Here is a 13256-nt window from a genome sequence, read left to right on the forward strand (position 1 = left end):
AAAGGTAGAGCCAGTTGATGAACTGAAGTTACTCACTATCATGGGAAAGCAGCAGATGCGCTGGAGAAGAGCAGAGCACTTAGAAAGGAAGTATGTCTTGATACATTGTTAGGTGTTGCTTTGTAGTTGAAACCCCAGCATCCCATACGGGATTGCTTAACATTCAGAAAAAGTTGGGAAAGGGCTATTTCCACTATATTCCTAAAATATGCTAAATGTTGTCTGTTTAATCTTAAAATCATGTTTAAGATGAAGAACTCTGACATTTTCAGGAATGTATGCTGTGCTCTAAAGTATTTTTCATTTACCTATTTTTTTAGTCCTAACTTCAAGATTATTTGAGCAAGTGGAAAGCTCAATATACTTGTGAAATGTTTCCAATACCTTTTAATTTTAATTACAATTTTTAACACTGATTGTCTAGGTCTTCACTTTAACACCAAAAATGTCCTGCTGGAATCATTAAGAGCAGTGGGAAAACAAGAAATACAGAATTATACTTCAAAAGGAATTGTTTGAAATGAGTTTTCAACACATTTGTTTCTTTCTAGTGGAAAGTCCAAACACAAGAATTATCACAAATGAAATTCTGATTAGTTACAGTGTGATGAAAGTATGAAAGAATTAAAAGTGTTAGAGTCTGGTGGTTATCAAAGACATGGGAAACTTGTGAGCCATTTAAGTGTACTGGGAAATGTTCTGTTTAATTAATAAAATGAGCTAGAGATGTTTGCTGAAGGACAGCCCTGAGGATCTAGAATTCTAAATTGCTCCATCACAGGCTTGGGAACATGTTTAGACTAACACTTTTCATACTGCAGTGCCTAAAATAAAAGGAAAAATTTGAAGTTCTTGAGTCTTGATATCAAAACTTAGGTAGAGCCGAAGTTTTATGAGTAGGAATGAAACTTGAAAATTTGAAAAAAAGTCTATCAATATGTAACCTCTGAAGGTAAATGAATCCATATAGTTATCATCTGTTTTCCAGACTGCTCACAAATCACTCAACTTTTTCCTTCTGTCATTAGCCCAAGTCAAATAGTCTGTGACACTGAAACAAGGGCCTGTTTCCTAACTCACAGGTATCTGCTGCAGTTACTTTAGCAAGTGTACCCTTGACATATGGTTGAATCACCTTGACATTTCTTAGACTTCTGAAAAGGTTCCTTGTGCTCCCAGAAAGTTATTTAGCATAAACACCCAAATCCATGCCTCTCTACTGTGAAGTGCGTATGCATATAGGAGCCCTATTGCAAAAAGGGCCTTAACAGCTCTTTTCGTCCAGCTTCCCCACTTTAGAAAATAAATTACTGGATCCTCAAGCTGTGAGGAAATATTGAGCCTGTCCTTTGTTAATGTTTGCAAAGTACTTGTGAATATCACTGGTACAAGGTATTAGATCAGAAGCACCTTCCAAGTACAAGTTGAACTGTTTCAGTGAATAAGCATGCACAAGTGGCAATGCAAACTGTCATTTGCTTTCATAAGCCATGTATCAGTTTGCATGGCAAACACACTGTATGGATTTTGAAGGTCCAGGAAATAGCATGCTTCCATCTGTTCAAAAGATTCATTTCCAACCTCGGCCTCATTTTTAGAGGGCATAAGTGGAAAAAATGCATTGGCAGATGTTTGTTTCTGGTTGTATGGGCCCTTCTGTTTCTGCATTCTAATATTCATATTAGGTTTTCGCTACCAAAATAGAAGTATTTATGTCATGGAAAAATATGACTGATACAGCCCCCTTCAAGACCATTCCTTATTAGGAAATGTTTGCTAAAGAATCACTTTGTTGACCATGTTTTATTACTTCTTTTTGTGATCTGTTTACATACAGTATAAGAAAGAATATAAAAATAAGGACACAAAATGGATGGAAATGTACTGCATTCAAATAAGGGCTGTCTTGGTACGAGATGTCTCCGTGTCCTGGAGGACAGTCCATAGCTAGCCATTTCTTGGGCCTCTTTCTTCAAGCATTTATTTATGGGATTCTTGTAGCATTCCCTGTATTTACCTTATCTCATGTTGGTCATTTAATATACTTGTGAGACCCTTTTTATATTTGCTAGAAATCCCCACACCATTTTTGTTTCCCATATGCCTTTAATATCTTACAGAAGAATGACAGGGGTGCCAAGATGGCTCTTCTTTGTCTCATGAAATTCCACTTGGCTCAGGGTCAGCTATTAGTTGCTTTAAAAAGAAATAAAAATTTCCTTTCTCTATCTTATATATCTCGGGGGGGGGGGGGGGGGGGGAATCCACCAAAAACAACCCCCCCAAAAGATAACTCGATGATTCTTGAGTATGCTCTGATGACACAGGCTATTACCACACACACAATCCTATACAGTTGATGAAACAGTTCTAATTAAAGAAAACCTAAACAACCCAGTATTAAGTTCTTTCTATTTCTTGTGTTTATTTATATGCTTTGGTGAAAACCTGGAGCAAGGGTCCATCATCTTGCTGAATCATCTGTGGAGGGAAGAAACACTGGCTTAAAAATTTGCCCCTTTCTACATTTGCATTGATACATAGTCCCAATGACATTATAACAGACTTCCCTCCAGCACTCCTTCCCTAGTAAATTCTGTTTACTGTACACGATGGAAAAGAAATAGAATTGGAGTTGCAAGGGCACCTGTAGAAAGGCAAGGTGCTAACTTTTGAGTGCTTGACTTTGCAAACTCAAGAGTCTGTTTCTAATATGGATTTTGTATATGGTTTGCAATAAACATAGAAAAAAATTGAAACAGCTGCCAGTCAAAAAATAGTAATGTACAAAGTTGTGTTATGAAATGTTCTAGCACACACTTATTTCAGTATACTGCATATTGTTACCGATTTTCTTCTAATACTATTAAGTAATAATTAATTACATGCCTTACTGGCATATTTAAACTATTCTGTAGTTAGCAATTAATTAGTGATACATTTGTTTCTCTGAAGAAACAGAAGATTTGTACTATACCTATTTGTGATCCTGTGACTTTGATGCTTAGGTGCACAAAAGTAGGGAAAAGCACTTTACTATCCAGGGAATATTAACTCAGCCATTCTTTACATCCTATAGTCTTGATTTTCCTCCTCTGCTCTTCTAAGGCAGAAGGAAATCTTGAGTAGAAGTATCAGGCTGTGTTTTTATTGGGAATCTGTTCTTATGGAATGGTTGGTATTAGCTGCTGTATTCATCAGCTGTGGGAATTTTTTTGAGCTGGTGGCTTTTCTAATGCACTGCCTTTGAGGTCTTTGAATTTCTGGTCCATTCTGAGTTACCCTGGCAAAAATGGTCTACCCAAAAACTGAATCTGTTTTGAACATTTACTAAGCAGAAGAAACATGGAAAACTTCACTTGTATTTAATTATATATTGTTGTTTTAAAATAAAACAAGTGAGTTCACATACAATTAGAGCCAATTTACAGCAGCCACTCACTAATTCAAATTGAAAAGCCTGCAACTGTGGAGTAATTATACTTTAATTGCATGTTTTGTACAAGAAAGTGAAGAGAGTCTAATGCATTGTATTTATGATGCAACAACCATGTGAAAAAATATACTAGCATAAAGGGAGTCACTGTATTCCAAGAATGAACAAATTAATTCAAATCTACGTGTAGGATGCTATAGGTTTTATGTCATTTTTTTAAAATATGTATTGTTAAACAGCAGCAAAGTTAATTTGTCTAATATAAATTATTAATTGAAAAAAATATTAGACTTGATGTGCACCCTTTCAATGTGTTACTGTTCTCTTAGGATTTTAAGGATCTGACAAATTGTGCTATCAGTCCCCCTTTTCCTATAAAGACGTTTGGCACCATACCTTGCTTCCCAGCCAGTCAAACCAAATAGCTTTTAATACATCCAAAATTAAGCATTTCTGGGAATACCATCACTAGATATTACCTAAAATTTCATTGCTTCGTTATGAAACTGCCTTTAGCATCTGAGAGGTCTATTCTCTCCCTGATGTCTATGGATATATAACTTCCATTAATGTTAATGTCTGGTCTGTGCTCACACATAACCAGTATTACCTTCCTACATAGAGGCAAATGTAGTCCCCTGTGTGTGTTACTCAGAGTAGCATTATGTGACCTGGAAGTTAACAGAAAAAAAGGAAAAGAAGAAAAATACAATAAGAATGTGGGCAGGTGGAATAATCAAACTTTTGGTAATGGAAAGCAGTTAAAAACTCCACTCATGTAATCATAAATCAGGAGTATGCAGCTTGACTTCCTATGCAGTCTGTATAAACAAAATGACCTTTGTATATTATTAGCCTTCTGTTATAGAGCAGAGATTTGAATGACTATCTGATTTTTTTCTTCTTTATATTATCTGTTTATTCTATGTAACAGTATATGTTGCTTTTATACAGTTATTTTCACAATACGGTTTTAGAGCTAGGTGAGGGTGGCGGGGCTGGGGGTGTAGTAGGTAGTCCTGCAGTTTATGGTTTTGCTGAGCTTCTTTGTGACTGAAGAGCACACATTTACACTTCCAAACAGACATGTAACTGAGCAGTCATATACGTGTGAAAATACTCTTTTTGCTAGATGCAGTTTATCACCTTAGCCCCTGTATTGGCAGAGCTGGATGTAATAGAAATAACAGATCACAGAATGGTTGATGCTGGAAGGGACCTCTGGAAGGCCAAACCCTGTGCTCAAGCAGAGCCACCTAGAGGTGGTTGCCCAGGACCATATGGCTGTAGAACATCTTCAAGGATGTAGACTCCACAGCCTCCCTGGGCAACCTGTGCCACTGCTCAGTCACCCTCACAGTAAGAAAGTGTTTTCTGAGAGGGAGCCTCCTGTGTTTCAATTTGTACTCATTGCCTCTTGTCCTGTCACTGGGCACCACTTGAAAAAAAGCGTGGCTTCATCTTCTTCGCGCCTTCCCTTCAGGTATTTGCACACATTGATGAGATCATCTCTGAGCCTCCCCTTCTGCAGGCTGAGCAGTCCCAGCTGTCTCAGCCTTTCCTCTTACGAAGATGCTCCAGTCCCCTATTTGCCTCTGTGGCCCTTTACTGGACTGTCTCCAGTAGCTCTATGTTTCTGTTGTGCTGGGGAGCCCAAAACTGGACACACTAACTGCAGGTGTGGCCTCACCAGTACTGAGCAAAGGTGACGGATCACCTCCCACAGCTTGTCGACAATGCTTTGTTTAGTGCAGCCCAGGCCACTAGCCGCCTTTGCAGCAAGGACACGTTGCTGGATCACGATCAACTTGGTCTCTCAAAAGTCAGCTGGCACTCTCTCTTTTTAATAGCAAAGGTCTAGTCTATGGGTATGTAGGCAGAATAGGGAATTCAGCCAAGTTCCAGTGCCTGTACCTGTCCAGTTGTACCTCTGAGAAAACTCTCCTCTTGATTCTGCTTTGGTTTTGGTCTACCCTGTCGTTTGGAAAAGTAAGAAGCTTTGACCCTGCCTCTACATGGCCTCTTTGGGAGTCTCACATCCTTTTATCTGTCTTCAGTGTGCTTTGTATCAGGTTGGTTTGGGGTTTTTTTTATCTTAAATAAGGCTATTAAAATCCTGTGGATAGGATGAGATGTGCGTTTCACATTACGTAGCTCATTGACACCTGGGTCCATGAGCAGGATTCCAGCTTCTTACAATAAAGCAAAAAATAAATAACAGTAAGATGCTGTGTCAGCCTTTTGAGCTTTGGAGCAGGGCATAGAAATATGTTGCCTGACTTTGAAATTAATTCTTCATTATTTTTTCAGGCAATCTTCCACTATAGAAGAGGCCACATGAGGCTGTTTCCAACAGCAAGAACAAAACAAAATAAGAGCAGTGTAATAAATAAACCCATGTATCATAAAAATAGCAAAGCACAATTTTATTATTGCCTTCTTAAATGCAGTTCCTGGAAACAGCTTGGTGGAGAAGGCAAACTGAAGTAATGAACTCCATGAACAGAGCTTTTAATATTCTGCTTTATGGTAGTGCTTCTGCAGAGCTGACGAGAGCTGTATGCAAACAGCTTTGCTGAGGGCAAGAAAATGTTTCATCATTAAGGAGCACGACCCTTCTCTCTGTGATCAAAATGAAAAGCATATGCCCCTTGATGTCGTGAAGTGTTACTGTGACCATTCCAGTGGGTTGTTCTTCAAGTGTTGGCTTGTCATCCCCTGACACAACTTGATATTTAAATGTTACATTATCATTAATTGTATGCACTGACACAGCAGAAATATTCCTCAAAGTTATGTTTCTTTGATATGATGGATTATTATTTCTTTCTTCTAATGTTTAACATCCAAATCAGAAATGGGGAAGGTCCAATTACTGTGAAATGCTTTGTCTCCTGCTCTTTCTCGGTGGTCCTTCTGTTCCGCTCTTGTTTTGTTAGGCTGGGTGAAACTGCTCTAAGTGGATTCCTTTGTAGTTATTTTATATCTTGTGAATAACAGGATGTATTTCTCTCTTGTTTATGTATGCATGATTTTTGTCCTGTTTCTCAGCTAAATGATTATTGCTTTCTAAGATGCATTTAGCCCTTAAGTGAACATTGCCTTTTCCAACCTAAATGATTCTATGGTTCCGTGATTGTGTTTTAAGTAGCACGCAAAGAACAGAGGAGTACATCTCCAATATCAGTCACTGTTATACTCAATGGCTAACATTTTAAAAGCATAATTGTTGCCATACAGAGGTTCTGACATTGAGAAGGATGAACAGAATACAGAAGTTTTCCTTGAAACCAATGCTTTTGACATTTGTGGGTTGGTAGTTTGTGACCTTCAGATTGTTTTATTATATTCTAAAGCATGGTCACATTTCAATTTCTCCTTCTCAAGTCCAATTCCAACAAGGCACTTAAACACACAATTTAATTTGGGGAGCAATCCCATCTAATACCACTGGGAATTATTCACTTATTTAAGAACAATTGAAAAAGCTTTGCTGCACAGAGATCTTATATTTTAGTCTCAGTTTCCAGCACTTCAGAAGCAGATTCTCTATGTACAGTTTTGATTTTCTGATTTTCTTTTTCTTTACAGGTAACCCGATAGCTAAAGACAAATCAAGTCAGTCTCAAGGCTGATAACATTAAATACAACACATAGGAATTTCATTCCTCCAGGCAGTACCTGAAGTGAAATTTTATACTGCTGGGGTGTATCCTTCAGAATCAATTGTTTCAATGAGAACCTGGCTTGTAATCAGCAACAGCCTTGAGATCAAAACTACTGGAAAGTTATTTTGAACTTCTGTGTCACAAAGATTTCAACTGATTGAACTGTGTACACTTGTAAAATTGCACTTGCTGAGGAATTTGCAGCTGTAATCACAAGAGCTGATATTCAAAAGGTGCAGAAAAGCAGCAATCTTTCAGATTCTCAATTCCAGACCAGTGGCTTTTCATCTTGATGAAGTCAACCTCCAAAACGTATTGGTTCCTTCTCTCTAAAATGATCCCTGGTCCACCATTCAGATTGCTGGTGGGACTGCACGCTGCTTTAATTAGATTTCTGTTGCAGAAATTGTCCTCTGGCATGGCGCAGTTTTAGACATTTTTATTTGTATTCTAATCTTGGAGCTCTCAAAGGTACATATTTCAACATCTTGAAGTTGCTTTTGTTATAGGAATGAAAATATATATCCATTGTTAATAATTATTGTTGACAAGTAATAGTTATCTGAATACATCAGTCATATTAGAATGCATAGTCAGGTTGACATGTTTCCCTAAGGCTAGCCAACTACTGCAGCTCTTTGGCAGTTACAAAAGTAGTGGTCAAAACTCAATTACCACTTCCATTATAAGACATTTTATACCTTTAAGATACACATTTGCATTTAGTTTGAAAGAGATGGGTGTTCCTGATATGTATTTTACTTTCCCAACCTTTAATTCATTGAAATTCATGGTAAGCAGTCAATGACAGTATTTCATCCCTTTTTATAAAGGTAGGCAGGGATGTAAATGAGTTTTGCAATTATGAAATTGGATGGTAATCATTTGGAATTTTTGTCTTTTTATTAAAAAATAAAATCTCTTGCTTGAACCTAAGTACTGTTGGATGCTTATGTAGATGTCTGCTCAGTCTGTTTGCTATAAAGGAAAAAAGTCCTAGTGCCCTCCCTGATTTACAGTTTGTGGGTATTTTGCTTGCTTACAGTCATCCAATTCAGATATGGTCCTTGCCAAGATCATATTTATTTTTTAAATTTTTTGTTTCAGTAGCAATTTTTGAACTTTGTGATGTGCTGTTACATGAAAAAAATCCTCAATATTTAAAGGCCTTAAGCATCTATGAGCTTTTTTCTAAGTTATTACAGAATGTATAATTTTATACTCCATTTAATGTATATTGTACCATCTGTAATATTGATACAACTGGCAATTCCTTGTAGTGACACTGCATAAGCATGCTGACTGGAGAGGGTGACGGAGTTGTGTATGCTTTGGTGCATTGAAATGAAAACCACACACACTTAATGGTAGTCAAAAATATATAGGGGCAAGCTTATTTAAAAGTCCTGTGTGGCTAACAGAGTCCTAGAAAAAGAAGGAAATTATTTTATCATCACAAGCCATTGACAGGCTTGGTAGTTATATATTAAGTTCCATGATGGATGAACACCTTGGAGTGCTCTGCCTGTCACAGTAGCCCCTGCTGTTCCAAACCCATTTCATTACCTCTGCTGTATTATTGCACAGGAGAGCTTAAATAAAATAAATGACTGTTGGGAATAAAATTGAGAAGTATATTCTATCATTCTGCTGAGAAATAATAAAAAATGTTGGCAGGGAAAGATATTCTTTTCTGATTAAAATTTAATTAGGATAAACTGTATTAGCAGCAACTAGGTATCTCAGTATTTTAGGATAGGTTAATATTGTATGGATTTATGCTAACAGGTGCAGGACAGAAGGTTAGCATCTTAAAGAGGTTGTCTGGGACAGTGCAAAGTGTAAATGTGCTGTTTTGTAAAATCTGAACATGGCCCCTCTTTGGTCAAAAATCTACATCATGCTTCTCAATATTTGTTTTCTTTGTTTCTTTGTTCTTAAACCAACACTGAAAATACTGTATTATATACAAGTGTAACACATGCATATCAATAAGTGAAAATAAATGGATTTTCAAATATACTGAATAGATTATCTGCAGTAGATTAATGTTGTTAATATTCATGGCAAGTGAATAAAATTGTAATACAAAATAGAGTTCCCTGTATGGATGTGCGCTTTAGAGACCTGTTTACCCATGGAACAAAAAAATTTTTTTTTTCCCAGTGAATAAGAATCTTAAAGGTTATATTCTTTTTTTATTTCTTCAGTAGACCTGGGAATATCTCCTTCTGCTTTGAAAGCTGTTTTTCCAAGGAAACTATTACTTGGCACAAATGTTCTAGCATTGTCATGTGAAATTCTGGTGGGCATACTGTTTTCAGGCCAAACAGAATAAAAATGGGGTCTTTTCTTCACAAAATGGAAACCCTGAAAAATTCTTGTTTAGACCTTTTCAGGAGCAACAGAACATCGTAGACATTACTGAAAAGGTAATGTTTCAGGTTAAATTGTTTATACTGTATTAAACTGTTTAAAAGGGGAAAAAAAAAAGCAAAAAGAAAAGCCAGTTCAACTATGAACTCACTTGTGTATCTTAAAACAAGCTAGGAACCACAGTTAGCTGTCCATACTGCCAGTTTCAGTGCTGCCTTTGAAAATGGAGTACAGCAGATGAGATCAGCTATGGGCATTCATGTTGTAGGCCTGTGAAGATGAATCCTGCTTCAATTACTCCTTCAGTCCTTATATACTGCTTCCCAGATTATCGAAATATCCAGCTTCATCTGATCACAAAGATGATCAGGCATTATGATCAGAGGGAAATCCATGTTACCCTTTCAGTTCACTAGTCATGAAGAATTCTGAACTGCAGGAGAATATGAGTTCCTATTCTGCAGTTCCATGTGGCAGCACAAGGATGGGGAAAGAAAACTCACTGCTTTGTTCAAGCCTTTCAAACTGAAATGTATTGCTTCAGTTCAACAAAACATAAAGGAAATCCAGATATGAGTCTTACTGAAAAAAAAAAAATATTCCAAATCAGATCTAATAAATCTAAAATAGAGCTTAGAAACTTTCAATACTCTATCTTGATTGTATCTGGCTTATTGGTCATAAGTGAGTGCTAAGCCTTCGAAACAGCATTGCTGCAGATACCACTGTTACTACCTTTAAATATGCCTGCTATCCTGTATCTTTTAGTTCTTGGCTTCTCCAGCCCTGCTCCAGAATGTTACTGGTGTAGTGTTTCAGTACTTCGCCAAGTGAATGCAGCTCTGTTTCATGTCGAATCAATATGCTTTGAAACTGGAGACAAAACTGCAGTTTAGTTTTGCAGACAGTAGATTAGTTTTGAAACTAAAAATCTACTATAAAGCATGTTATTTTCTTAGGTTTAATAAAAATATATTCAGGGGATTTTTGCTCATTATAATTGTACAGCTGGCATTTATAGTTTCCAGGTAATGCAAGGCTGTCTATAATAACAAAACAAAAGATGTGATTGGCATCCTTTTCTATTGATTTACTGCCTCCTCCTCCATGCCTTGAATTTTACACATCTGTTGTTAACAAAGATATTGGCAAGGAACAGGAGCACAGTTTTGGTTTGTAAGAGAAGTGTTGCCTTAATCTCTAGTTTCTTTTTGTCTATAGATAGCTCTGTATAAAATGTCACACATGAACAACCTGATGGCATTAAATGATTTCTCACGGTTTCAGTGGTATTAAACTGAATAATAAGAATTACCTAGTCAGTTAGTCTTTATAATGCATTTTGTACCCTGAGAAACTTTTCTGTTTATTCCTTTATAAAATGAGAAAAGATTTCCAAATTACATCTTTGTTCTTGTTTCTGTAAGAGGTTTTGCAGCTTTCTGATACCACTTTACAGTCAGTCATTGCAAATATTTTAGCAAAAATTTCTTCCATGGCTGTTGCTTTGCATCTTCTGTATTCATCTGCCCTGCTTATGTGGTGATTACAAGAGGTTGTATATTAAAAGGCTGGATTTCCCACAATTTTGTTTTGACAGGTGATGACAAGTGTTTCCAACATCTCTTAATCCAAAACTAACTTAAGACCATCTGGTAGGGTGGACCACTGACGGTGGCAGCTGGAAACTGTTGTATAAGGGAATTACTGTTCTTTCTCATCCTGTTGTTAGCAGGATGCCAGCCTAGGCAAAAACACTGTAGTATGATTTCATCACCAGACATGTAGGTTCTGGGGATGTGGGTCCTGCATAGGACCACTGGGGTACAGTCAGGATCCCAAAGCTGTGGCTGTGGTGGTGACAGCAGGTACTCAAACCTGTTCTCTGACGTGGTGGAGAGGTCTGTCTCATGTGTCTAATATTTGCTCCAAAGCCAAAGTGCAGAAATGGCAAGGTGCCTTGGTGATTCAGTGGGGTTTGGATAAGGCTTTTTTGCTCAGAAAATTCTGAATGAGCAGCTTCATTAGAGTTCACATGCCTGGCCCTATTCAGGTTAACAGTTAAAGAACCTTCCCTCTATTTTCAATCCTTCCTTGCTACGACACAGGTAATTTAGTGTGGCAATAGGGAGTGAAATCCAGGTCTTCCTTGATGATAGATTTTCTTGATTAAATATCACCAATCACATCAATATTAGCCATGACTGAAAGACTTGAAATCTATCTGGTTTTCAGTTCTGAAAAACAGCTTATTGCCCAACTAAGTTAAAGAAATAATTTGTATAATAATTATTGCTGATATGTAAGCCTAAATGTAGAAGATTTATATTATCTCTTTAAATTATGTTTATATTAATAATTGTAAAATTATGTTTATATCGTCTACCACCACAGGGCCATTCTTTTTTTTCCCCTATAACACTGAGGTAACCCAAAGACCCTGTAGTTTGGGATTTATGGCTTTGCTTTCACTGCTTCAACTGCACAGCTGGGAAAACAACAAAATACTTACGCTGAGACGTTGTTCTTGAATCTGATGAATAGGTGGTGTTGCAAGTTTATCCCAATATCATCATATTGGTTGAATCACTTGATCTCTTTTCTCCTTATTGTCATAACAAACGTGACAAAAATGTAACTTGATTTCTGCAGCCTTATGTCTTAGTATTTAGATCTGATAACCAGAACTTGCAAAATGTATGCTAGTTGTTTTAGTTGCTAAGTCTCCATATAAAGGAGATTTTTGAATCTGTTTGTCTTTTTGTCATTAATTCTGGATGCCTTGACAATATTTGGGTGTAAAGAATATAATCCTTATTACCTGTTTAGAGTTTGGGCTTCTTTGTTCTTTTTACTTTTTGGTCATTTTCTCTTTTCCTGGCATCCGGTCAGTTCTTATGAATCTTCAGTAGTGATAAGAAAAGTTTTTTAATAAATAGTGTCCTGGAACTGAACACAAGCTTTGTAGTTCTTGGAGAGAAGACAGAGATGATGTGTCTATGATTTTATTTTAAAATGGTTTCCATCTTAAACTATTCTGTCTGAATAGAGGCATTTTTTTTCCTAACTATAAATGGTCTGTGTTTCAATATGCTCTCTGATCATAAAGCTGATGAAACGGTCCTCTCTGTGTGGCAGATTACCTCAGCAGAATTTACAAATGGAAGATGATGATTTTGCTAATGTCCATGGGCAGGTAGACAGAATTTGGTCCCAGATGCTCTGCCTAATGTTCATGGCAAAAGCGACTCAAAAACAATGCCTCCATATGCTGGAATTGCTGGAATTATTTCTCAGGCATATTCCCTTGTCATTCCTCATATGTAGAACTCATTAGGTTCCTAGTGGGAGAACATATGGAGAGGAGAGATGATGGAAAACATTGTAAAACAGATTGTGTATTAAAATTTATATTATAAAAGACCTCTGCACACAGGCAAACAGTGGAGAAAGTTCAAACTCTTTCTTCTCACTTTATAAGAAATCAACATTTATGGAGCTGTTATCTCAGTGCATTCAAAGACACTTATAGATGATGGGTTAAAGCATGGCTTTAGGGATTGTAGTGGGGATTTTGCTGCTAATTTGAGGTCAAGTCTGTATTTTCTACATTATTTTTTCCAAATATTTAGTTGAACTATAGCTGTGAAAGATTTTTTCAATAATAGGAATGACCAGAAGTCAAAATTCCACCCAGACAAATCTGTTGGCAGGAACAGGCTTTTGGCTGTTGGGTTTGTGGTTTCAGTGTCGATTACTTTTACGAATATCTTGGT

The 13256-nt window shown here is 36.9% G+C and overlaps 1 protein-coding gene across 2 annotated transcripts in view; it reads left to right on the forward strand.

The window, feature by feature from the left end:
- Window positions 1–9135, forward strand: part of TAFA2 (TAFA chemokine like family member 2) — a 192032-nt gene extending 182897 nt beyond the window's left edge. For both annotated transcript variants that reach the window (XR_008747908.1, XM_055809031.1), the window contains one exon: window positions 7028–9135. Coding sequence is in view for 1 of the 2 variants with exons in the window: in XM_055809031.1 (XP_055665006.1) it covers window positions 7028–7039 (12 nt within the window). In the remaining variant the exon portion in view is untranslated. The remainder of the gene's footprint in view (window positions 1–7027) is intronic.
- The last annotated feature ends 4121 nt before the right edge of the window (window positions 9136–13256 follow it).

Source organism: Falco peregrinus, chromosome 6 (genome assembly GCF_023634155.1).
Source record: "Falco peregrinus isolate bFalPer1 chromosome 6, bFalPer1.pri, whole genome shotgun sequence".
Lineage (NCBI taxonomy): Eukaryota > Metazoa > Chordata > Aves > Falconiformes > Falconidae > Falco > Falco peregrinus.